Source organism: Ochotona princeps, chromosome 19 (genome assembly GCF_030435755.1).
Source record: "Ochotona princeps isolate mOchPri1 chromosome 19, mOchPri1.hap1, whole genome shotgun sequence".
Classification (NCBI taxonomy): Eukaryota; Metazoa; Chordata; class Mammalia; order Lagomorpha; family Ochotonidae; genus Ochotona; species Ochotona princeps.
The window spans coordinates 30,846,556-30,869,233 of NC_080850.1; the positions used below are offsets into that span (position 1 = coordinate 30,846,556).

At 50.7% G+C, this 22,678-nt stretch overlaps 1 protein-coding gene across 2 annotated transcripts; it reads left to right on the forward strand.

Annotated features, from left to right (window-relative positions):
• Nucleotides 1–310: 310 nt before the first annotated feature.
• HBEGF (heparin binding EGF like growth factor) lies at nucleotides 311–18,096 on the forward strand. 2 transcript variants are annotated; one of them, XM_004586477.3, is made up of 6 exons: nucleotides 311–648; nucleotides 858–1,025; nucleotides 3,754–3,931; nucleotides 9,899–10,054; nucleotides 11,125–11,215; nucleotides 17,961–18,096. In XM_004586477.3, exons 1-5 carry the CDS (start codon nucleotides 603–605, stop codon nucleotides 11,195–11,197), a joined length of 621 nt encoding a protein of 206 aa, XP_004586534.1. In that variant the 5' UTR covers nucleotides 311–602; the 3' UTR covers nucleotides 11,198–11,215; nucleotides 17,961–18,096. The 2 variants fall into 2 exon arrangements, with proteins under 2 accessions (XP_004586534.1, XP_058533604.1); XM_058677621.1 differs by lacking the exon at nucleotides 17,961–18,096 and adding an exon at nucleotides 12,230–12,333 and having other exon boundaries at nucleotides 312–648.
• The last annotated feature ends 4,582 nt before the right edge of the window (nucleotides 18,097–22,678 follow it).

A 22,678-nucleotide genomic window follows, 5' to 3' on the forward strand; every position in this document is an offset into this window, starting at 1 on the left:
CAGGGACCGTCCAAGGAACCAGGCAGGCCCAGCTCAGCAGCCACCAGGCTGCAGCGCGACAGGCATTCAGGGAAAGGTAGGAAGTAGTCCCACCACCTGCCTGCCAACAGTTCTTCCTACAGTCAGGCCACTACCGGGCCCTGGCCAGGTCTCCAAACAAGTGAACTCCGCCGTCGCCGCCCCCTGCCTCCGCCGTCGCCCCGCAGAGTCGGGGGCTGCGCTGGCGACGCCGCGAGCCGGGCGCGCTTCCCGGCGCGGGAGGGGGAGGGGGCGGCGCCGGGCGGGGCGGAGCTAGGGCGCCTCCCGGAGCCTTATTCCCGGCCGCGCGCCGGGAGCGCTCAGTCTGTTGAGGAAGCTGCGCGCAGCACGCGGGTGCTCGGCCTGACCCAGGTGCAGCGGCTCGAACGCACGGACAGAGTCACACCAGCCGCGAGCTGCGCGCGGGTTGCCAGGCCGGGCTTGCACCCCCATTCCCCAGAAGCGGACAGCAGACGGTACCCCCGCGAATCTCCTGCACCCCGGCCGCCTGGCTCCCCCGCCAGCCCCTTGGCCGCCGCCTTCAAAGTGATCGCTGCTTCGCCTTATCCACTCGGTCCGGGACCATGAAGCTGCTGCCGTCGGCGGTGCTGAAGCTCTTTCTGGCTGCAGGTAAGACGGCTGCCGACGTCCCCGGAGGTCGGGGGGAAGGGGGCGCTGTACTGGGTGCACAGGGAAGGAAGGTCGCTGCAGCTCCCCCGGCGCGGGCCACTTGGTGGGGCCCGTGCGCCCTGGCGGCCGAGCGGGCGTGGGCATAGGTGCGAGGTGGCCCCCAGAGTCTGGGATAAGGGTCTGATGCGGCCTCGCCCCTCGCCTTGCAGTGCTGTCCTCGCTGGTGACTGGTGACAGCTTGGAACGGCTTCGGAGGGGGTTGGCAGCTGCAACCAGCAACCCAGACCCTCCCACTGGAGCTACGGATCAGCTGCTGTCTACAGGAGGTGCCCGAGGCCGGGAAGTACTGGACTTGGAAAACACAGATCTGTACAGAGGTAGGTTTGGAGGCCGCTATGCGACCCGGCTGGGCAGTTGAACAGTGAGCTCACCTGAGGTTCCTGCTGTTTGATTAGCCTTGTGAAGTGGGGGTGCGGTGGGGGTGGGATGTGGAGGGCATTCTTGAAGCATCCCAAGAAAAAGCTGTCCAGCCTGTCAGGAGGACTGGGGGATGTCCTGGAATACACATCTCTGTCTGCCTTGTCCTTGTCCTGCTGGGTGGCTGTCCTGCTTTGGAGCAAATTGAAGCTGGGAAGTTCTCCTCCCTGCCTCCGATGGAAGGTGCTTGTGAGGAAAAGGAATGACAGAGATGCTTTCCCCAGAGTTCCTATGTGACATGGTTGTGCATCCCAGCTCCCACAGCCGCTAACCATTATGTATAAACTAGAGGTAACAGACCTGGACATACCTGGGAGTGTAGGGACCATGTGTGGTCCCCTCATATGAGGAGGCCCTCCCTCCAGGCCAGAGTCACAAAAGGCAATGAGGAAGCTCTTGGTCTCCATCAGTGAGGCCAGCACCTCTGGGAGAGGCTGTGAATGATAAGCACTAGGTCCCTGGGGAGCTGTTAAAATGCTAGATATCTGTGACTGCACCCCAACGCCCCAAGACTTCCCAACACCTTGAGTCCCTAAGGGAAGGGCCACATGGGGCTCCTCCAACTAGCCTATGTAGCTGTGGCTGGGCACAGACCCAGGGCAGAGTCCAGAGCCTGCCAGCTTCCGGGGCCAGCCACCTGCAGTGATTCTCTGAGGGTGGAGCAGGCACCAAGGCCCAGGAGCCCCGGAATGACCATATTTGGTTGGAAAGCATCTCACCTGTTCTAGCCCTCGTGTCCTAGGCCGTCTCCCTCCCTCTTCACAAAGAGCTTACTCTGAGTGCTCTTTTCTGCTTTGTACAAACCAAGAGCATGCACTCTGAAGCCAGCCCTGGGCTCCCACCCTCAGTGTGGCCCTCTGGGGGTCCCCCAGGTCCTGGATTCTCCCAGCCCTCTGCTCCTAGGCTGGGCAGGGCTGGGCTATGACTCATCCCCCACCCCCACGGCTGCTCCTCATACCTCTGCAGACCTGACTCACTGCTCCCTCTCCCCAGCAGGCAGGCAGAAGCCTGACTGGCACCCGGCCACTCTCCCTCCCAATTCTGATTGGCTGTCCGCCCTGGTCACTGCATTCCTCTGACCACCTGCCTCACCTGAGCCCTGAAGGGATCCAGGAATGGATTTGAACAACCTTAGGCCTGCCTGTGGAGCTATAGCACCCACTCCTTCTCTTGCCTTCACTGGGGAAAGGAACGATTTTTCCAGATCCGAAGAGCCCGTCTAAAATAAGTAGCTGCTCCCGTTCCTCAAATGTCTAAGGTGTGCTAGGCATTTGGCGTGATAGCCAGGTTGACTTAACCCTGGTTGTAAGCTTCTGCAGCATTTGACCAGGAACCCCAAGTTACAGTGAAATTAAGTGATGGGGGCCCAAGGTTATGTGGCTAAAACCAGAGCACATGTCTGCTGACTTCAGGGCCCATTCATTCCTGGCTCTCCATCTGGGATGCTCTAGACTGCTGGGAAGGAGGAGATAGGAGTGTGTGAAGCAACCTGCTGTGCTGGGGAGTAACACTGGACTGGGAGTCCAAAGACCACAGTGCTAGCTGCAGCCGTGAAAGGCACACCACCTTTGGGAACCTCAAGATTTGCATCTGATATTCTTGGGAGTCTCTCCTAGCTTGTGGATTCCAGGGCTCCAGTCTAATGTATCCTCCCCCTCATCTTCTAGACACATGGCTGTAGCTGTGGATGTGGGCACAGCTTTCCTGCTAGGGGACAGAGGGGAATGGAGTGTTTGGGGGTGGGGCTGGTGTCATATCCCTGGGCTAATGGGTGTAGTCCACGGTCAGTCCCAGCTGGATGTCTGGGTGAGGTTGTTTTTTCTTCCTAGTCTCACTGAAGCCTGGAAAATGTTGGGGAGAAGAGCAAGACTGTGGAGGGGGGAGGGTGTACAGTCATTGCTATTCTCATTCCTTTTGGTTCCTTCCTTTCCAACTCTTGACCCCTTGTATACATTGTATCCCCCTCCCCAGATTTGGGAACAGGACATTTGGGGGTAGATGTAAGTGGATCTTTGAGAACTCAGGTGAGCTGTGAAGGGCATAAAGCAGGGTTAACTCTGCTTATAACAAAGGCCCTGTCCAGGGTGACCTGCTTTCTGTTCCCAAGCCAGACTGTGCCCTGGACTTATAGTACTCATGGTATCATAGGTCTGACAGAACACCCCATAGGACATGTGGCTGGAAAGACACAGACACTTTTTCTTTTGGGAGTCTTCTCACCCCAGAACCTCCAAGTATCTCCCCCAGATATGTTTCACATTTGTGACTCTGCCTACGATTGGGTCACCAAGTGCAGCACAGGGAACAGTGGGTGTGGATAAGGCCGGTGGCATTAACTGGCGAACTGTCATCAACCCACATCACCCAAATCAGGTTCTTCAGCAGGGTTTGTGGAGTGGTTCTCTGGGACCCACCGTGGTCTCTGCATTCCCCACAAGGTTCCCTGTGTCTGGGGGGTTCATTCCAGTCTGTCCTCCAGTCCCTGGGAGGCACTGAGCAAGAGGGAGTCTCCCCAGCCTCTGCCAGCAGAGGGTTCCCAGGGGGCATACTGCTTCCAGGCACCATGCTGCCCTCATCTTTTTCCCACTGGAAAAGTCAAAGGCTCACTGAGCTGCCTCTTTCCTGCAGCTGCGTTCTCCTCCCAGCCACAAGCTCTGGCCACACCAAGCAAGGAGGAGCGTGGGAAGAAAAAGAAGAAAGGCAAGGGGTTAGGAAAGAAGAGAGACCCGTGTCTGAAGAAATACAAAGACTTCTGCATCCATGGGGAATGCAAGTACCTGAAGGAGCTCCGAGCGCCCTCCTGCATGTGAGTGTCCCCTGCCCCAGGCTGGCTCTCCTCGGCACCCTCACTGTCAGCCACGTGGCTGGCTGTTCCTTGTTGTCACTATTCCTTGAACTCATCATCATCTCACCCGGTTTCTTCATAACTTCTGAGCGGAAGTCGGGAGGAGGGAAAATATTTTTAGTCAGCGGAAGGGCCCCCTCCCCACCACCAAAGAGGATGCAATTTCCTGTGGTGTGGGTTTGTGACGCTGTCTTTAATCCTTGGGGATGTTTCCTGCTTGCCCAGAAATGAATGTAACTCAGTGTGGCTAGGAGAGCTGGCACCTGGAGTCAGGTCCTTTGGGGAGAAGCCAGTGGGAAGCAAAGATAGAGTGAACACTGCTGTGCAACACAACTCCTGCAGGCAGGGGTAGGGTATGCTGGGACATGGCTGTGCAGGTGTTTATGCAATTTGGGGTGTGTGTGTGTGTGTGTGGGCACACACGAGAGTGGGCAGATGTGGAGGAATTCTGCAGCATGGCATGACTAGACAGAAAGGAACTATCCTGGGATCAGTTGAAGTCCCAGCATCATGGAGGGTGTTGGCCTTTGGCCAAAAGGGTAGGAGAATACTTCCTGTGTGCATCCTTTGTAGGAAGTGGACTTGAACGCAGCAGGCCTCAGTCCTTGGTCAGCAGCAGCACTGCTTCCTTGGGGCAGGCGCGTGGGCAGACCGGGGCCATGGGTCCCTGAACCTCCCTTCTAGAGACTGTGCCCAGCCAATGGCTGCTGCCTTGGCAACCCCTCGGGGTGACAGCACGGCCGTGCTCTCAGGCAGACATAATGTCCCCTCTGTGCCCAAGGCCAATACCGCACGTCAGGCCACAAGCATCCACCCTCCTCCCTAGTCGGGGGCAGGCTCTAGGGACCTTGTGACCTGGGAGTCCCTGGACAGGACCAGGAGGCTGTTGTACACACACATGCTGTCTCCCAACCTATCCAAACAGCTGATGGCCTGGTGTGATGCTGGTACAGATCCTTACCCCCTATTTTGTTTTTTATTTTTCCAGCTCCCTGGTCCCTGTCTGATGACATGTAGCAGAGCTGTCCTGAATTTGGCAGTTGGCAGGCAGACCCACCCCTTCCTGCCACATCCAGTCCATATGTGGGTCCTTTATCACATCCTCACCAGGAGCTTGGTATTGGAGAGGTTTTAAAAATGACATGGGGAGTTCCCCTGCGTTCATCTTCCCAAACTCTTAGGACAAGGCAGGCAACGTTGTCTTAAATTTGTAACATGGCATCATTAGCACAAGGTGGAGAACGTGACTGGGAGTCTGCTAGTCAAGATGAATGGAGGCCAGGGGCCTGTCTGGGCTGAGTTGGGCCAGGGCATTCTGCTTGGGTGGAAATGGGGCTGCCCTGAGGTGTTGAGAAGCCTTGTGAGGTTGTCATGCTGCCCAGCTGGACTCAGCTGACCAGTTGTGCTCAGAGAAGACGACAAGCATGTCCAGGGAAACCTTTCTGGTAACACTAGTCACAGCGATGATGAGTATGATGATTTCTTTTTTTTTTTATTCTTTCAGTTTCCATCCTTTTTTTGTTTGTTTTTGTTTTTATTGATTACATTGCATTATGTGATACAGTTTTATAGGCACTGGGATTCCCCCCCACCTCTCCCCAAACCTACCCCCCCCCGCCTCCATGGTGGATTCCTCCACCTTGTTGCATTACCACGGTTCAAATTCAGTTGAGATTCTTTCATTGCAAGCATCTACCAAGCATAAAGTCCAGCATCTTATTGTCCAGATAAGTTCAGCGGTTTCTTGGGGAGACCATCTCTGGTCTGAAGGTAGAGCTGGCAGAGTATCATCCAGATCAATGAAAAGCCCCGACATTACATCAGTAACAATTTATAACGTTATGGAATTAGTTGACGTGGTATTAAGTAACCAATATGTTAAAAGAGAAAAGAAAAAGAAAAAAAAGAATGCAAGTTCTGAACCACATCCTGTGACTTCTACATTGACATTTCAATTATTAGTTTATATACAACCGGGTTCTATACATCTTAAAATGGCTATAGATTACTATTCAGCTGTCTCATGTCTATTTTAATTTTAGTATTTAGCAGTTTAAAGCGTTGAAGCATGATTTTGCTGAACCTGGCTGTTTTTCAGGTAGTCTAACTCTATAACTCTAATAAGACATATGTCGAATACGATGATTTCATCTCTGCTTTCTCCAAGAGCTCTCCTGTTTACCCTAACTTTGCCTGGAACCCAACAGGTGTGGGGAGCCCCTGCTTGGTGCCAGATGCAGTTCTACGGAGTAGGGAAGATAACTGTTTCCTGGGATTTTGGGGGTAGGGAAGACTTGCTTTCTCTGCTTGAAAAATGGGGAAACTGGAGCCAGGAAGGAGGAAGCCATTTACCTGAGGTCAGTTACTAAATAACATGGATACAAATGGGACAGGATTGCTGGTGCCCAACTCCCAGAGCAGGATGCTTTTTGTAGCCACTAGTTGCACTGAATATAACTTTTTCATGCTTCTTCCTATCACTGTCCCTACAGAGCAGAATTTGAACAGAACTGTGTGGAAGGCAACTGTTGCTGTCCTGCAGGGCTCTTAGGGCTTGTACTAGTCTGACAGCATAGTTGTTGGACTTTAAGACTTAATGCCAGCTTCCCAGGAGGTGGATTTTGTATGTGCTCCATCTGCCCTTTGTGATGGACAGCAACAAGAAGGACCCAGAGCTACTGGTCTGGGGGCAGTGTGGCATTCATGCACTTATATCTGGGCCTCTTTGTTTTTTTTTGTTTTTTTTTTTTTTCTTTAATATTCATTTATTCATTAATTACATTGCATTACATGACACAATTTCATAGGTACTGGGATTCCCCCCCCTTCACCCCAAACCCTTCCCCCATCATGAATTCCTTCACCTTGATGCATAACCACAGCTCAAGTTCCGTTGAGATTCCCTAATTAAAAGTTTACACCATACAGAGTCCAGCATCCCACTTGTCCAGTTCAAGTTCAACGGCCTCTTAGGGAGGCCCTCTCAGGTTTGTAGGCAGAGCCAGCAGAGCGTCACCTCGATCAATTAGAAGCTCCAACATATCATCAGCAACAGTCCAGGTATGATGAGGCTGGTGCAGAGTTCACTGATTGACATAGTATCTGGGCCTCTTTGTAGCTCCTCTTTGCCTCCAGACCCAGGAACCATCAGGCAGGGTGTACCCAGGCTTCCGCGGTGAGCCTGAGGCTAGTTGGCTCTCTATGCCAGCTCTCGGCAGGCACCACCAACAGGAAAACCCTTTTGTGTCACCAGCCAAAAGTTGCCCTCAAAAAAATAGTCTCCCAGGGGCTGCTGACCCAGAAGTTGGCTGCTGAGCTTCCTGTGGCTGAAGGGAACCTGGGGACAGCAGGGCTGAGGTGGACTCAGAACCCACGGCTCCATGAGTATCCCATTGCCCAGAGGCCACAAGGGAATGGCAAGGCCCCTTCTCCTTTGGCTCCACTGCCAATGGGCCCCTGTTTCTCAGGATGCAGGCAGTTCGATCACATCCAAAGTCTCGTACTTGGACCTGGCCCTGTATTAATGTTCTGTCATGTACCTTCACTCGCTTGATCCTTATCCAGTCCTCTAGCAAGGTAGGCATTAATGTTCCCTGAGTTTTACATGTGGAAACCCAAGTTTAGACAGGTAACAGGTACCAGCCCAAGATCAACTGGCTGGAAATCACAGCAGAACCAGTCTGGAATCAGGTTTTCTGAGTCCCCTCCTTTTCCCCGAGGTTGAGGGAGGGAGCAGAAGTCAATGGAACCGATTGGATCCTGGGCTTCTGTTGTAATACAAGTACTGAAATGGGCCACGAGCAGGAGGAATGTGTCCTACTTTGATGGGAAGCTGGCTCTAGGGGAGGGCACACATGATCCCAGGAGGCTTGGAATGTCCCCCTCCCTCTGCTGTCTCCCCACCACCTCACCCCACTTTGGGGGAGAAGTCAGTGAAGGGAGGGGGAGGGGTAATATTAGGATGTTTACATTATTATCCTCTTGACTCAGTGTGGGGTGGAGGGATTATGTAACTGAATTGTGGGACTGTGAGGCCAAGCTTTATTTCTATCATCTGAGTAACTACCTGTGGGGCTAGGGTGAAGGGAAAACAGACTCTGGACTTGAGCTTCTCCCCACCCCACCCTGGGGCTGCAGTCCCAAAGTCACCACCAACTCTGTAACTCTGGGCAAGTCAGTGGACGACGATGTTAAGCCTCAGTCTCTGCTTTAAAATGAGGATGGTAAATGGGGATGGTAACTTGGACTAAACAAGAGACAATTTTAAGATTAAACAAATTCATCCTTGGAAAGCAGTTCACATGGGGTTCTTGGCTCCTGGGAAGCCTTTGGTGCTTGCTATTTATTATGACTTATTACTCAGGTTGTGACTGAATACTAAGAATGCCAAAGTCAGAGAGCAGGCTCAGAGCAGATGCCCTCTCTGCTTTCCTCAGAGCTCCCTATAGTGTACAGAAGGGGAAGAATCATGAATGCGGAATCAGCCGAGACGGGTTCCTAGTCTTGGCCCTGCCTCTGCCTTACAGTGAAACTTCTGGTAAATGATTTAACTTTTATAAACCTTTGTCTGAGCCTTGCAATCTGTGAAACTCGGCAGTACCTGCCTGCTAGACTGTTGGGAGGCGCAACTGACCTAGTCCATGAGGGCAGTGCCTGTTAACTCTCAGCTAAGCTTCCTACAAGTGATTGGCCACAAGCATTCCTGCTTCCCCTGCAGCCAGGCAGGGTGAGGGTCTGTTTTTTGTCCACCTGAGCTGATTGGACAGAAGTGCGGAAAGGCTGGACGAGGACCTGTGCCCCTGGGAAGGTTGGGTCTGCTCCTTGGAGATTTCCTGGGGCACAGCCTCCTTCCCAGAGAAGGCACAGCTTAGAATCGGGTCTCAGCATTTTCTTCCGTGACTAGTGGCTTCAAATCCGCAGGCGGCCAGTAGTGCCCCGCTTCCCAAACCTCTCAGCTGGCTGCTGTGGATTTGTGGGATGCAAGCAGGCAGCCCACAATGCATGTGCACGTTTCTGCTCTGGTGTATGACCTTCAGACCACGGCCCCTTTCTGTACAATGGGGCTCTTACCTGCATCAGGGGGTCTGGGGCGCTCAGATAAGGAAGGACTACCAATGTGCCTGTTTGACCGGAAGCACTTCCAACTCGTCCAGAGAGCTTCCAGGAAGTGCTTTGTGTTGGAGGAGGCAGTTGGCTGTATGATTTATTTCTTGAGTGAAAAGAGCCAAGGATTGTTTCTGACATTCTTCCAACCCCCCGGCAGGGAAGCTGGGCAGGAAGATGTTATCTGGGATTGTTTGCTTTGTCCGGTGCCGAAGGAGGCACACGGGGAGTCCAGCCAGAGGCAAAGGCCAAAGTAAAGCCCCCACATTGAGTGCTGCTGCACCCCTCCCAACCCTGGGTTGAATGAAGGAAACTTGAGGGAAAAAAAAAAAGACTCCTGGCAAAGGGATGGGGCCTATTAATAGGCTGGGCAGTGGTGGGGCAGGACTGGACGCTAGACGCTTTAATGGGCAAGGCTGGGTTTATTTCTGGTCAGTGCTGCGAGGGGCCTCGGCAGAGGGAGCGGCCCGAATCCCCTCCACTGCGCCCGCGGCTCTTATGCTCATGTCCTCTACAGATTTAAACACAGCACCCCGGTACACATGCAATAAATCAGCCACATGTGGATCCCATCTAGTGGAGACCTTCACATCCTCCCTCGCTTTTTCCCCGCCTGGAGCAGGACTCACAGGCTAGAGAGAAGCAGAGGGGATGGAGATGGGGGAGGAGGACCATAGAGCCTTTCAGAGGGACCTCCAGTGTCCTCAGGGAGGTGGGGGTCATGCTCAGACAGCAACAGGTCCAAGGGGGAGAGGAGTGGACTTTGGCTTTGGTGGGTGGGGCCATTTCTAACCTTGCCTCCTCCTCCATTTTGTCTTGATGTAGCTGCCACCCAGGTTACCATGGAGAGAGGTGCCACGGGTTGAGCCTCCCGGTGGAAAATCGCCTGTACACCTATGACCATACAACCATCCTGGCCGTGGTGGCCGTGGTGCTCTCATCTGTGTGTCTGCTTGTCATCGTGGGGCTACTCATGTTTAGGTGAGTGTTGGGAAAGCAGCAGGCCATTTCTTTCTTTCTTTTTTTTTTTTTTAAAGATTTATATATTTTTATTACAAAGTCAGATATACAGAGAGGAAGATCTTCCATCTGATGATTCACTCCCCAAGTGGCTGTAATGGCCAGTGCTGCACCGATCCGAAGCTGGGAACCAGGAACTTCCTTCCAGGTTTCCCACGTGGGTGCAGGGTCCCAAGTCCTTGGGCCATCCTCTCCTGCTTTCCCAGGCCACAAGCAGGGAGCTGGATGGGAAGTGGAGCTGCCAGGATTAGAACCGGCGCCCATATGGGATCCTGGTGTTCAAGGCGAGGATTTTCAGCAGCTAGGCCACCGTGCAGGGCCCAAGCAGGCCATTTCTGCATGCCACTCCCATTCCTTCTCCTTTTTGGGATGGTCTTCAACCCAACCCCTCCCTACATCTCAGGCTAATTCCTGGGTGCAAGTTCTTCTCTGGAATTCTGGGTTCTCTGGCATGCTGCGATGCTGAGGGTTCAGAGTCCAGGGTGAAACTCGCTAGGCCACAGATGGCTGTGCTTCTCCAAAAGGCCTTAGTTTCTTCCTCGCTCCGTGGCCCAGCCAGCCACCCATGAAGTCATCACTTCATACATTGCTTTGTCCTGGCTCTGTACTTAGGAAGCACTAGTGTGTCTATGTGTGTTGGCAGTCAGATCATGAAGGATGCTCCTAGTCTATCTTTCCCATTCAGAGACAGCAGGTATATTCCAGGTGGGAACAGATTCCTTAAGGACCCTCTGTCTGTTTCCAGGCAGGGCAGTTTGTCTCTGGGGAGGCCCTGCCGCAAGTTACCTGGAGGGAGGAGCGTAATCTTTGAGTGATGGCCAGCTCTGCAGAAGCTAATAGTGAGGATCAGATAAGGTGAAAGCTCTCTCTCACCTGCAGTGCTCAGGGCAGGAAGGCCTTTGACCCCTGTCCCTGCTGGGCTGCTTTATCCTCAGCGATTTGCCAGGCAGTGGAGGGACCATCTCTAACATCCACTCCTTTGCACGGTAGGTGGGCAGGCAGATTTCATTCGCAAAATGCCTCTTCTTCAGGTACCATAGGAGAGGAGGTTACGACGTGGAAAATGAGGAGAAGGTGAAGTTGGGCATGACGAATTCCCACTAAGAGAAAACTGTGTTCAAGGTAATGACCTGTCTTTGACTCTTCCAACTCTCCCTGCCTTTCCTGGGTCTATTCTACTGAGTGCTGAATTCTTCTGCCTTAGGAGTTGGTTTGGGGGACAGATTGCTGTGGAGTCAGGGTCCCATGGCAATGTTGTTCCCGAAAGACTCATGTGGGGTCGGGATTTGGAATAGCAGTGAAGATGCTGCTTGGGATGCTTGGATCACCTATTGGAGTACCTGGGTTCAAGTCCCATCTGAATTGCTGATTCCAGTTTCCTGCTAATGCACACTCTGAGACAATAGCTGATCATTTCTGGGATAGTCATTTTTTTAAAAAAAGATTAATTAATTTATTTGAAAGAGTTATACAAAGAGAGGAAGAAACAGAGATCTTCCATCCATTGGTTCACTCCCCAAATAGCCACAAGGGCTAGGACTGAGCTGAGTCAAAGGCAGAAATATGGAGCTTCTTCCGGATCCCCACCTGGCTGCAGTATCTCAAGCACTTAGGCCATCTTCTGCTACTCTCCCATGTGCATTATCAAGCAGCTGTTTCTAAAGTGGAACAGCCAAGTCTCGAACCAGCACATATATGGGATGCTCTGTCACAGGTGTAGCTTAACGCACTGCACCACAACACCAGGCCCATAACAAGGATAGTTCAGTCCTTGCTAGCCCTTTAGGAGACCTAGATGAAAATCCCAGCTTCATCTTGTCCCAGCCTGGACCATTTTGGACATTCAGCGGGTAAACCAGCAGCATGGAGCTCTGTCTGCTTCTGTTGCTCTTGCAAGTAAATAAATGAATGAATATTTTTAGGAAAGGAAAGATTGTTGTTGCTTCTCCACTTATGACGAAAGTGGCTAGAGAGTTACCCAAGAAAGACGCCTGAGAGCGAAGCTTCTTCACTTCTCATCCGCTCTCCCACTGCTTCCCAGATGCTCTTTCCACTTACTAAGTCTGGCCCTGGGAGATTGAAGGTCTCTTTAGACCACACCCAGCTTTAATGGCCTGCCTTCCTCTGGTGCTGTAGGAATCGGCGGGGATGCCTACCTCTGAGAAGACCCAAGGCCGTCGCAGACTCCACAGAGGGAAAGGGCTTCACATCTTGCTGTGAAGACGCCTTCGTCCCCGTTTGGGCCTCCCATCATCGCTTTGCCAAAATGCCAGAGCCGTCATATGCCAGACTGAACGTATCCAATGGGATCTGCATTGGAAGAGGGCGAAAGCAAGGGACCTCCATGCCTTCCTGATTCCACTAACCCCCACATCGTCCACAACTTTGTTTGGACACGTACGTTCTGGATTAAAATGCCAGCCAGTTAAATTCATATACTCCAGGATCTTTGGATGAAAACTAAAAAAAAAAAAAAAGATAAATAAATAAATTGTAAAAAAAGGAAGGAGAAGAGAAAGAAGGCAAGATTTGTGTACTGGAAGAAAAGCAGCAGAAAAGCCATGTACTCAAGTAGCCACTAAGGGATTGGCCATTTGGAACCTCTAGTGCTGGCTTTGATGAGCTAACTGTGAAAACCACAAGCCCAAGAACTCTTGAGTTTTGGGACTTCTACCCAGATGGAAAACATAACAACTATTTTTGTTTGTTTGTTCGTTTGTTTGTAAAATGCCTCTTAAATTATATATTTATTTTATTCTATGTATGTTAATTTATTTAGTTTTTAACAATCTAACAATAATATTTCAAGTGCCTAGACTGTTACTTTGGCAGATGTCCTGGCGCTCCACCTTGTAACCCCACCATCAGCTCAGCGCCATCACCTGAGATGGTTCTGTTACCCCCATCTGTTGGAACTTGTTATCTGTCTGCATTTCTGAACATCATCTTCTGGGGTCAGAGTACAGGAGGGGTTGTGCCTGGTCAGGATGTAGGGGTGAACTTAGTCAGAGCCACTCTGTGAGTTGGACTGCAGTCTTGACTAGGCGATTTTGTCTACTGTTTGTGTTTTGAAAGCCCAAGGTGCTGATGTCAATGTGTAACAGATATCGGTGTTTGCCCCATGTCCTCTCCCCAACCCAGTTTCAGGCTCCCATGCCTTCAGCTTCCCCTCACCCCTGCAACCCCGGCAATCCCTCTTCTCTGGCAGTGTGGGAACTCATACCTCCCCTAACTGCCGCCCCCACCCCACAAGCTCCCATCCTGTGTCAAGACATTTCTCCCAGCTTCTGCCATTCTTCTGGTGCTACTTCATATAGGGGTCAGTGCAGCAGAGGATTGTCTGGAGAAGGTGGTAGCAAAGGAAAAGGCGAGAAGGAACAGGGAATGTTGTAGTCAACTGTTATTGATTGGTTACTGGTTCACTGTGGCCAGTGGTGCAGAGAAGGTTGGAGGTGGGGAAGGCTCTTGTGTAACCCCACCTTTCTCACTGAACTACTATAAAGGTTTGCTGTTATGGTCCCTTCTGGAAGTTTCTGGTGCCATTTCTGAACTGTTACAACTTGTATTCCTAAACATGGTTCATATTTATACTTTGCAATCCAAATAAAGATAACCCTTACTCCATAGCCTCTATCTGTTTTAATGGGGAACTGGCTTAACATGGGTTATTTTCAAAGCCGTGCTTTACTGTTAGCCTCTAAACCGGGCCTACTATGTATATTGTCTAAGCATTTTCTTCTTTTTTTTTTTAAGATTAATTTATTTTATTGGAAAGGCAGATGTACAGAGAGGAGGAGAGACAGAGAGGAAGATCTTCTGTCTGATGATTCACTCCCCAAGTGGCTGCAACAGCCGGTGCTGTGCTGATCTGAAGCCAGGAGCCAGGAACTTCTTTCCGGGTCTCCCACACAGGTGCAGTGTCCCAAGGCTTTGGGCTGTCCTCGACTGCTTTCCCAGGCCACAAGCAAGGAGCTAGATGGGATGTAGAGCTGCCGGAATTAGAACTGGCACCTATATGGGATCCCAGCGTGTTTGAGGTGAGGACCTTAACCATTACGCTATTGTACCGGGCCCCTGTGTAAGCATTTTCAACAGTTCTATGATGGAGGGACTCTTACTGCCCCATTTCTTTCCACTCTCGAAGTGGGAACTGAGACTCTAATTATTTAACTTGCCTGAAGATACTTAGTGAGTGACAGAACTGGGACTGGTTATCTGAGTCTAGTAATTTTGTCTCAATACTTGTACCGTACCTCCTGTGAGATGAGAAATAGACCTTGCTCAGGAAGTCGGGCTGGCTACAATCCACCCATTTAGTTGGCAAGACCTGGACTCTGGTCAAGTACCATCCATGCAAGCCTGAAGGCATTGCTCCTGGCAAAAAGGAGACTCTTGCTCTATAGCCTATTCACCAGAAAAAAAAAATAGATTATATATATAAATATTTAAGATTTATTTATTTTTATTTGAAAGGCAGAGACAAAGCTCTTCCACCTGCTCCACCAGCAGATCTTGTCAGCCCCAGGCCCACCTTTAGAATACATGTGGTATGCAACTTCTGCTCACTGCCACTGCCATCACCCAGTGCAACTTGCCATCCTCTCCTGCCAAGACTACTGCCACGGCCTCCATTCTCTAGTTCCACCTTGTTTTTATAGGGCCTGTTGCCAAAATCATAGCCAGAATGATTGTTTTAAGATGTAATTTGTGGGCCCGGCGGCGTGGCCTAGCGGCTAAAGTCCTCGCCTTGAATGCGCCGGGATCCCATATGGGCGCTGGTTCTAATCCCGGCAGCTCCACTTCCCATCCAGCTCCCTGCCTGTGGCCTGGGAAAGCAGTCGAGGACAGCCCAAAGCATTGGGACCCTGCACCCACGTGGGAGACCTGGAAGAGGTTCCTGGCTCCCGGCTTCGGATCAGCGCGCACCGGCCCCGTTGCGGCTCACTTGGGGAGTGAAACATCGGATGGAAGATCTTCCTCTCTGTCTCTCCTCCTCTCTGTATATCCGGCTTTCCAATAATAATAAAATCTTTAAGAAAAAAAAAAGATGTAATTTGGCTCTCGTCTGCTCTGCAGACCTCCCCGATGACCCTGACATACAATAGCACAATCCTCCCACCCCATTGTTATTCCCTTTACATCGCTTTATATTTCTCCATCTCAAGCAGCTCTTACACATTCCTATCAGTTGTCCATTTCTCCCATTAGAATATTAACAACATAAAGGTAGTAGTGGTCCATTACTTCAAGACCAGAATCTGAGATAAAACAAATGAGTTGTGGGCATTCAGTATTCATTTGAATGAATGAACATCAGCAACAAAATCCAGTCTAGACCACTAAGTGAACAGACTGGAATCTGATGCTGCCCTGAAAGCATGATTGGGTTTAGACATCAGCCTCCCTTGGGGAGAGTGGATGGGGATGACAGCATGATGGTGGAATTTGGGCCATATCATGTAACATGGTACCCTGAGTGGATTGGAGGCAGAGAGGGCCATTAGAATGCCATTCAACAAGTGTCATCGGAGTTCGCCCCCTGCCTGTCCTCTCAGGTGCCATCTGAAGAGTTGGTACCATCTGAAGTTCTTCCAGGAGCCCACACAGAGATCTTGGATGTACTGTGAATATCACTTTAACAGCAATTACTTCTGAAGCCATCCATATGCACACGCAGCATATGGCTCCAATCCAAGGGGCACATGCAAGAGAAGAAACACATGTACAACAGTGAACAATGACTGCAATCGAAATCACCCCAATACTCATCAGTGTATGATGATGAAAGGAACAAATAAGCAGTGGAGTACCTGCAGAGCAAAGCATCAAATAGTGATAAGGATGAGTCTCCCAATGTGTGTGAACAAAGCCAGACACACAAGTATGCTCTGGGTGACTCCATTTATTTAACATTTACCAACACACAGAAAGGATGTCAGAAATAACTGCCCTCATGAACTCCTTTGATCTCGCCCAGGGACTCCCTTTCCTGCTTCCAGGCTCCAGGCTCAAACCTCTACCTGGGCTGGGCTTTTCCGCTCAAACTTTGTTTCTCCCATGGAGGCTTCCTGCAGGCTCAGGGTTTCCTGCTTGGCAGCTGCCTCTCCTTGTATCCCGTGTTGCTGACCAGGGAGCTGCCCTCTGTGGTGGAACAGCCTCCTTAGTCTTCTTGTGTGGAATGGTTGGGAATGGTTAGGAGCCTGTGAACCTGCAGTCGCTTTCCAACCTCACGTGGAATGCAGCCCCTGGAGCCCTGAAGAATGCTCTTGCAGGGGGTGGTGGAGGCTTCCCTTCCAGCCCTCTTTGACACTCTTCCTCCCAGTGAGCTCACTGGGAGACATGGGACTGGCTCTTACTCCAACCTAGAGAGGAGGTACAGAGATATTAAAAGGCTTAGGGGCAGCCAAACTCCCCAGCTGCTAAGCCAGCCTTCTGAAACAATCATGTGTCAGACTTTTCTTATAGGGTCCAAAGCCATTCACAAAGCAATTATATGAAAAAGATTTGAAAGAAGAACTCCATAGAGCTCAACAACTCTCCCCGGCCCCTCCCCAGATCAAATTCACAAAAAATGGCCCAAGGTGCCTTATGGGAGGGGCAATGGAGGCAGCAACCCTGTAGGCTGATCCCAACTCGGGTCTATGTCCAGGTGCCACTGTTTATTAAGATAGTGCTTGCACTCATGGACTGTACCCTCTCTGGACCTATCTAAAAAAGTGGAGATCCTAAAAATGCTTACCTTGAAGTGTTGCAAAAATTAAACATGTGAGCAAAGTGTCTGTCTCCAAGCCAGGCATGAGCTAGCTGCTCAGTAAATGCTGGTTATCTCCCAGGAACTAATTAGCAGCACTGCTAGGATTGAAGCCCAGGCTTGTACTATTGAATCCGCAATCCTTTCCCTAGCAACAAACTTGGCTTTTCAACTGCTGCTGCATGCTTTAATGTCAGCTTCACTTTTGAGGGATCCCTGAAGGATCTCAGCAAGGGGCTGTAGGCTTACCAGGTCAAGGAACAGCAACTCTGTCAAAATAGATTGCTTCCACTCAACCGGCCTGAAATTCTTCCCTTTGTCAACAATGCCTGAAATTCAAGCTTCCTGTTGGAGAATGCTAATGCTCCTGGGAATAGCTGCGCCTTGAGAGGCTGACATTCCTTGGTAGCATAATTCATTTTCGCGTCATTCACTTAGCAAATATTTGTGGAGATCTCCTTATCACCTTCCAGATGAGAGCCAGGATCTGAACAGGTGGGATATTTGGATGCAGTGAGGGTGCAGGGAAAGAAGAAATGATCCTGGATCAAGAACATGCATGGATTCATTAAAAAAAAAAAAAAAGAAAGAAAGAAAGAAAGAAAGAAAAGAGTAATTAAAATGGACCCAGAGATATTTTTGTCACTGGAGAATCAGTCCCTTGTCAGTGGACAATCCTGATACACAGACCAACCATGTGAGCTTGAAGAAAGAAATAGGCCTTAATCAGGGGTGGCCATATGGGCACCAGTTTGTATCCTGGCTGTTCCAGATCCCAACCAGCTCCCTGCCTATGGCCTGGGAAAGCAGTTGAGGATGGCCCAAAGCCTTGGGATTCTGCGCCCGTGTAGGAGACGCAGAAGAAGCTCCTGGTCTCAGATTGACTCAGCTCTGGCTGTTATGACCATTTGGGGAGTGAACCAGCAGATGGAAGATCTTTCTCTCTGTTTCTGCTTCTCTCTGTAAATCTGCCTTTCCAACAAAAATAAATAAATCTGAAAAAAAAAAAAAAAACCAACAAGAAAAGGAAAGGAAAGGAAAGAAAAGAAAATAAAGAAGAAATGGGTCATAGCCTGAGGAAGAAGTAACACACTGCTTTACCTGTCCTCTCCCCAGCCCTCGCTCGCCAACCAGCACAACACAGGGAAGTGCTGAAGAGTTACTGAGAACAGTTCATTACCCCAGGTGCCTCAATAGAGATCATTTCTGAAGAGGTAACATAACACCTGAACTGAGACAACTGGGGATGAGGCACTACGAGGTGTGAGGTCCAGAGAGGACACAAGCGCCCTCTCAGGAAGGGCTGTACCCTGCTGCAGCTCAGGCATCTGAGATCCAAGAGGGGAAGGCCAGGGCCAGTCCCAGAGAGTCTTGTTGGTGTGGGAGCCTGTGGAGACTTCTGAGCAGCGGAATGGCTGGTTTGCTTTAAATAGGAGATTCTACTGTGCAGAGAGGGGATCCTAAGCAGCACAGTAGAATAAGAAGAGCAGTGAAGGAGTCAGGTAGGTGAGAGGTGGCAGTGCCTTGGACTAGGGTGGCTGGGGCCAAGATGGTGAGGAATACTCACATTCCCACCATGCTTGGGAGATGTGCTGACAGAGTGAATGTGGCTGCTGTGGGAGAGCAAGGAGCATCAAGGATGGCTCCCTGAATCTTAGCCTGAGGCATGAAGTAGACCAGGGCCCTGGTCATCAAAAGGGAAAGGAGTGGGGCAAGGGGGTGGAGAGCATGTTTTCAAGAGCTGTAATGTCAAATATGCAGTGTGTGTGTCGGGGGGGGGGAGGTGGTGGTTAATCTCCATGGCTACAGAGGGGCCAGGGACAGGAAGCAGCATGCACTGTGCAGAAGAGGCAAGGCAGGTCCATGTTCCCCAAAAGTCAGGAAAGGATAAGGACCTGGTCCTGGTGCAGGGTTCCTCAGCTCTATAATGTGCTTCTTTGATAGGATCTTAGTCAACCTTCACACATCATGCAGAAGAGGGAGTGTCTTGATGTTCCAGGACTCACAGGCTTAACCAAGGAAAGCAATTTTGCACCAGGCTGCTGTGCCCAGGACAGTTCCAGTTGCTCAGGGTCCAAGAAGGCCCAGCATGGCCACTGTCTCCCGGCAGCAGGCTCTGTGCTTTCCTCCTTGCAGTACAGTGGCGCCCAGGCCAGGCCAGGCCAGGCCTCCAGTAAGCCAGGTGCCAGGCAAAGCAGCCCTGTGGAGGCCAAGCTTTCAAGCCAGAGTGCAGGTGGAATCCCTCGCGTTGCCCCTTCTCCAGATTGGTTTCCAGAGAGTTCAGTCACCAAGAAATTAATATAATTTGGAGGTTGTTGTGGTTTGGCTTTTCCTTTTTGAACTTTTTAAAATTGCAGATCATTGTTTTTTCCTTGATTGCTGCCTTGATTGATGGATGAGAGAACAGAGAACTCTTAGCTCACTACCACCCACACAGCAGCCAGGGAACCTTGCTTGCAGAGAATACCCCTTCCTCCCTTTCTTCCCTCCCAGCGTCTTGGCGATTACTAACCAGTCGGGCATCTCAAGAAAAGGGCTCCTTTCAGGGCCGCAGAGCTGTAGTTAGTGGAACATAATTTGTGTGGGAGCCTTCCCAAAGACAGATGCTGTGGGTGTAGGAACCAAATAGACGAAAGGAATTAAGTCACCCTTTTCCTCAACCCTTGCTTCCATGCCAACCTAGAAATCAAATCCCTGGGTTGCTTTCCCTACACTGAGGAACGTTTTCTTCCTACTGGACCCCATCTTTGGCCAATGGATGGGCTTCAAAGGAGTTGTAGAAGAAGAAAGAAGCTAGTGTCTGGGTTCAGGACAGCTATGGAAGCTATCACACACCCATGCACTCAGCAACTTCAGAAGGCCTTCAAAAGAGTCATTTTCTCCTGCCCAGGATGTGCAACCCAGGCTCTTGAGATTCCAGGCCCGAGAAGTGTGACCCAAGTTCAACACTACAGGCACTGACATCCTTCTCCAGGTGTGTGCTGGGACACCTTCTGGAGAAAGTCACCTACTCTTTAAAAAAAAAAAAAAGATTTATTTTATTTTTATTACAAAGTCAGATATACAGAGAGGAGGAGAGATAAAGAGGAAGTAGAGCTGCCGGGATTAGAACCAGCAACCATATGGGATCCCAGCATGTTCAAGGCAAGGACCTTAGCCACTAGGGACCAGTCACTTACTCTTGTTCCTGGCTGTGTTAGTTACTCTTCTGTGTTCCCACAGACCCAGTCTTAGGGACAATGCAGGGACAATTGGTCTGCCTCCCACAGCAGCTTCTGCCTTCCTCTGCATAGTTTCCGTCACAACATGCATTGTGCTTGGCTGTTGACTCATCTTGTTTGTCCCACCATGAGCTGCCAGAGGTCTTGGGGTATGTCTTTTGCAGTCTTATGTACAAGCATCTGGGCCAGTCTATAGCTCATCAGAAATGCTCACTAGATTTTGATGCATGCATGTGTGAGCAGGTGATTGGATCAATACATTCGTGCAAGAACAAATGAGTGTGTAGAAACAGAATGGAAGAGTTCAGCCTCTGGATCAGATAGACCTGGCTTCAAATCTTTATCACACCACTTGCTGGTTGTATAATTTTGAAAAAACTATTTAACCACTCCCCCAGCCTCTGTGGTTTTTGTTTATTTTTTCATTAGGGTTTTTGTGAGGATTGTAGTGCAAGCAAAGTGTTTATTGCAGATCCTGCACAGAGCAGGTGTACTCGACACCTGGTTATTGTTACCTTTATTAATAAGCTTTGATTTCTAACTCCCTGCCAGCTTTTATTCTCATGGGTCTTGTCCTGCAACCCTTTGTCTCAGTCTCTGCCACAGCCATGTCCTTGGCAGAATCAAGGCTTAGCCTGCAGGACTGCACCCAAGGGGTGTAAGTTGTGGTCACACTGTGGAAGTGGGTGTAGCTACAGGCTTCAGTGAGAAGGGGAAACTGATAGGAGCCAACCAACTGAGAGCCAGGCAGATACGCCAGCTGCCACCCCATTGTCTTGGCCCTTCAGTGCTAACAGAGTCCTTTGGAAGACAGAAACAGTGCTGCCCTTAAGGTGCCCAGATGACAGCCACATCAGATATGTGACCTTTCCCTAGGAGGCCTGGTTTCCATGGTGAGCAGGGCCCCATGGTCAGTCTCAAGCCATGCTCTATGTCTCTCAGCCTGCCCTGGAATGTGATGGCAGTGGCCTCGGCAGCTGGTGGGACATCTGCCTAGGGGTTGCCCTTCCAACATCTTGGGGCTGGAGGAGAGGTTGAGATAGCCCTGGGCTATCTGATGCCCACATTAGCCCTCTGATCTGTCCGATGAGATCTGTATTTGGCCATGGTACTATTGCCTTCCCCCTCCTCCCAACCGTATATGTACCCCTAATGACTGTCAGATATATCAGCTGACTACCAGACTGGGCAGAAGAAGAAGGGAGAGGGGAATCTTTCTGTGAGCCCCCATGTTGGGCAGAGGTTCTGACTGCCTCTGTCTCATCTTGGCAGCCTGGGCTGAGGGAAAGGGCCTGCGTTGCTAGCCTTGGCAGATTCTGTGTGCAGCTGCTGTGACAGGAGCTGAATGCCCAGGGCCACTGCCAAAGCTTGCTCACTTCTTTCTTCTTTCCCTGAGCTATGCAACGGAGGCTGCCCAGGAATGCACCCAGCACCAACCTCCCCCTCCCGGGCCTGTGCTCCGCCTCCCCATCCCCCACCCGCAACCGGCCACAGGCTGGAGTCACACCAGAAAAATGCAGGGGAAGAAAGAAATCCCCCAATGTGTCATGACGTTACATTTCCGTCTGGTGCTTAGAAACAAGAAAAAGAGGAGAGGGCTGTGGAGGGAGTGTGGTGAGCACTAGCTGACCCAGGACCTGGCACACCTCATGGCCTTCCTGGGGCAGATCACCTGCTCCCTCAGGACTCCATTTCCTCTTAAGGTGGAAGCAAATCACCCTGACTCAGTTCCAGAGAAACTCTGAGGATTAACTGTTTGTTAGCCTTCAAGAGCCCTGCTTTACTTAGGAGATACCAAATTGCAACTTCAAACCAGCAACTCAGTCAGCTCAGTGCCCACGTGTAGGATTTTAACAGGCTCTTTGTGAGTCCCATTCTGTTCTAGAGGCTGAGAACAGCAGGTGCACAGGACTAGGCCCTGCTCTCTGAGAACATGTGCTCTCACAGGCAAAAGTAGACAACTCAACACAAAGTGCACGTGAATAAGTCAGCTTTGCTGGGTGATAGGAGGTACTAGAAGAGAGGGAGGACGCCACTGCTCAGAGGAAGTGAAATTTGAGCTGAGGCCTGAGAATGACAGAGCTGTGGGCCAAGTGTAGGGGGAAATTAGGAAGTGTGCTCCAGGCAGAGGAAACAGCCAAAGCAGAGAGGGAGAGTGACCAAAATGGGGAACAGGAATGAACTTGGTGTGCCTGTACTGTAGACAGTTGGGTTAGGATCAGCAGAAAGAGGCTGCTGCTAAAGGAACTCTGGTCAGGTCATGAACGGCCTTCAAATGTTGTCAAGGAATGTACACTGGGTCCTCAGGGTGACAGGGAGCAACACAGGGAGTTAAGGGTGGGTAGGCTGCGGGTGGCTGATCAGATCTATTTTCGGGTAGGTGACTCAGGATTGGGAGAGTGGCTAGAGCAATGGAGCAGAGAAAAAGTGCATGAATAAATGCAGAACATATTTGAGGGACGAGAAAAAAGGGAAAATGAGCAGGAAGGACTGAATTGTAGGTTTGCACATATGGGTGGAAAGTGGCTGTGCCACAGAGATTGTTCCCCCTGGAGAAGGAACTCCTGCTGCAGGGGAGTACAGCAAGGCCACTTTTGGGCGCATGAGGTCTGA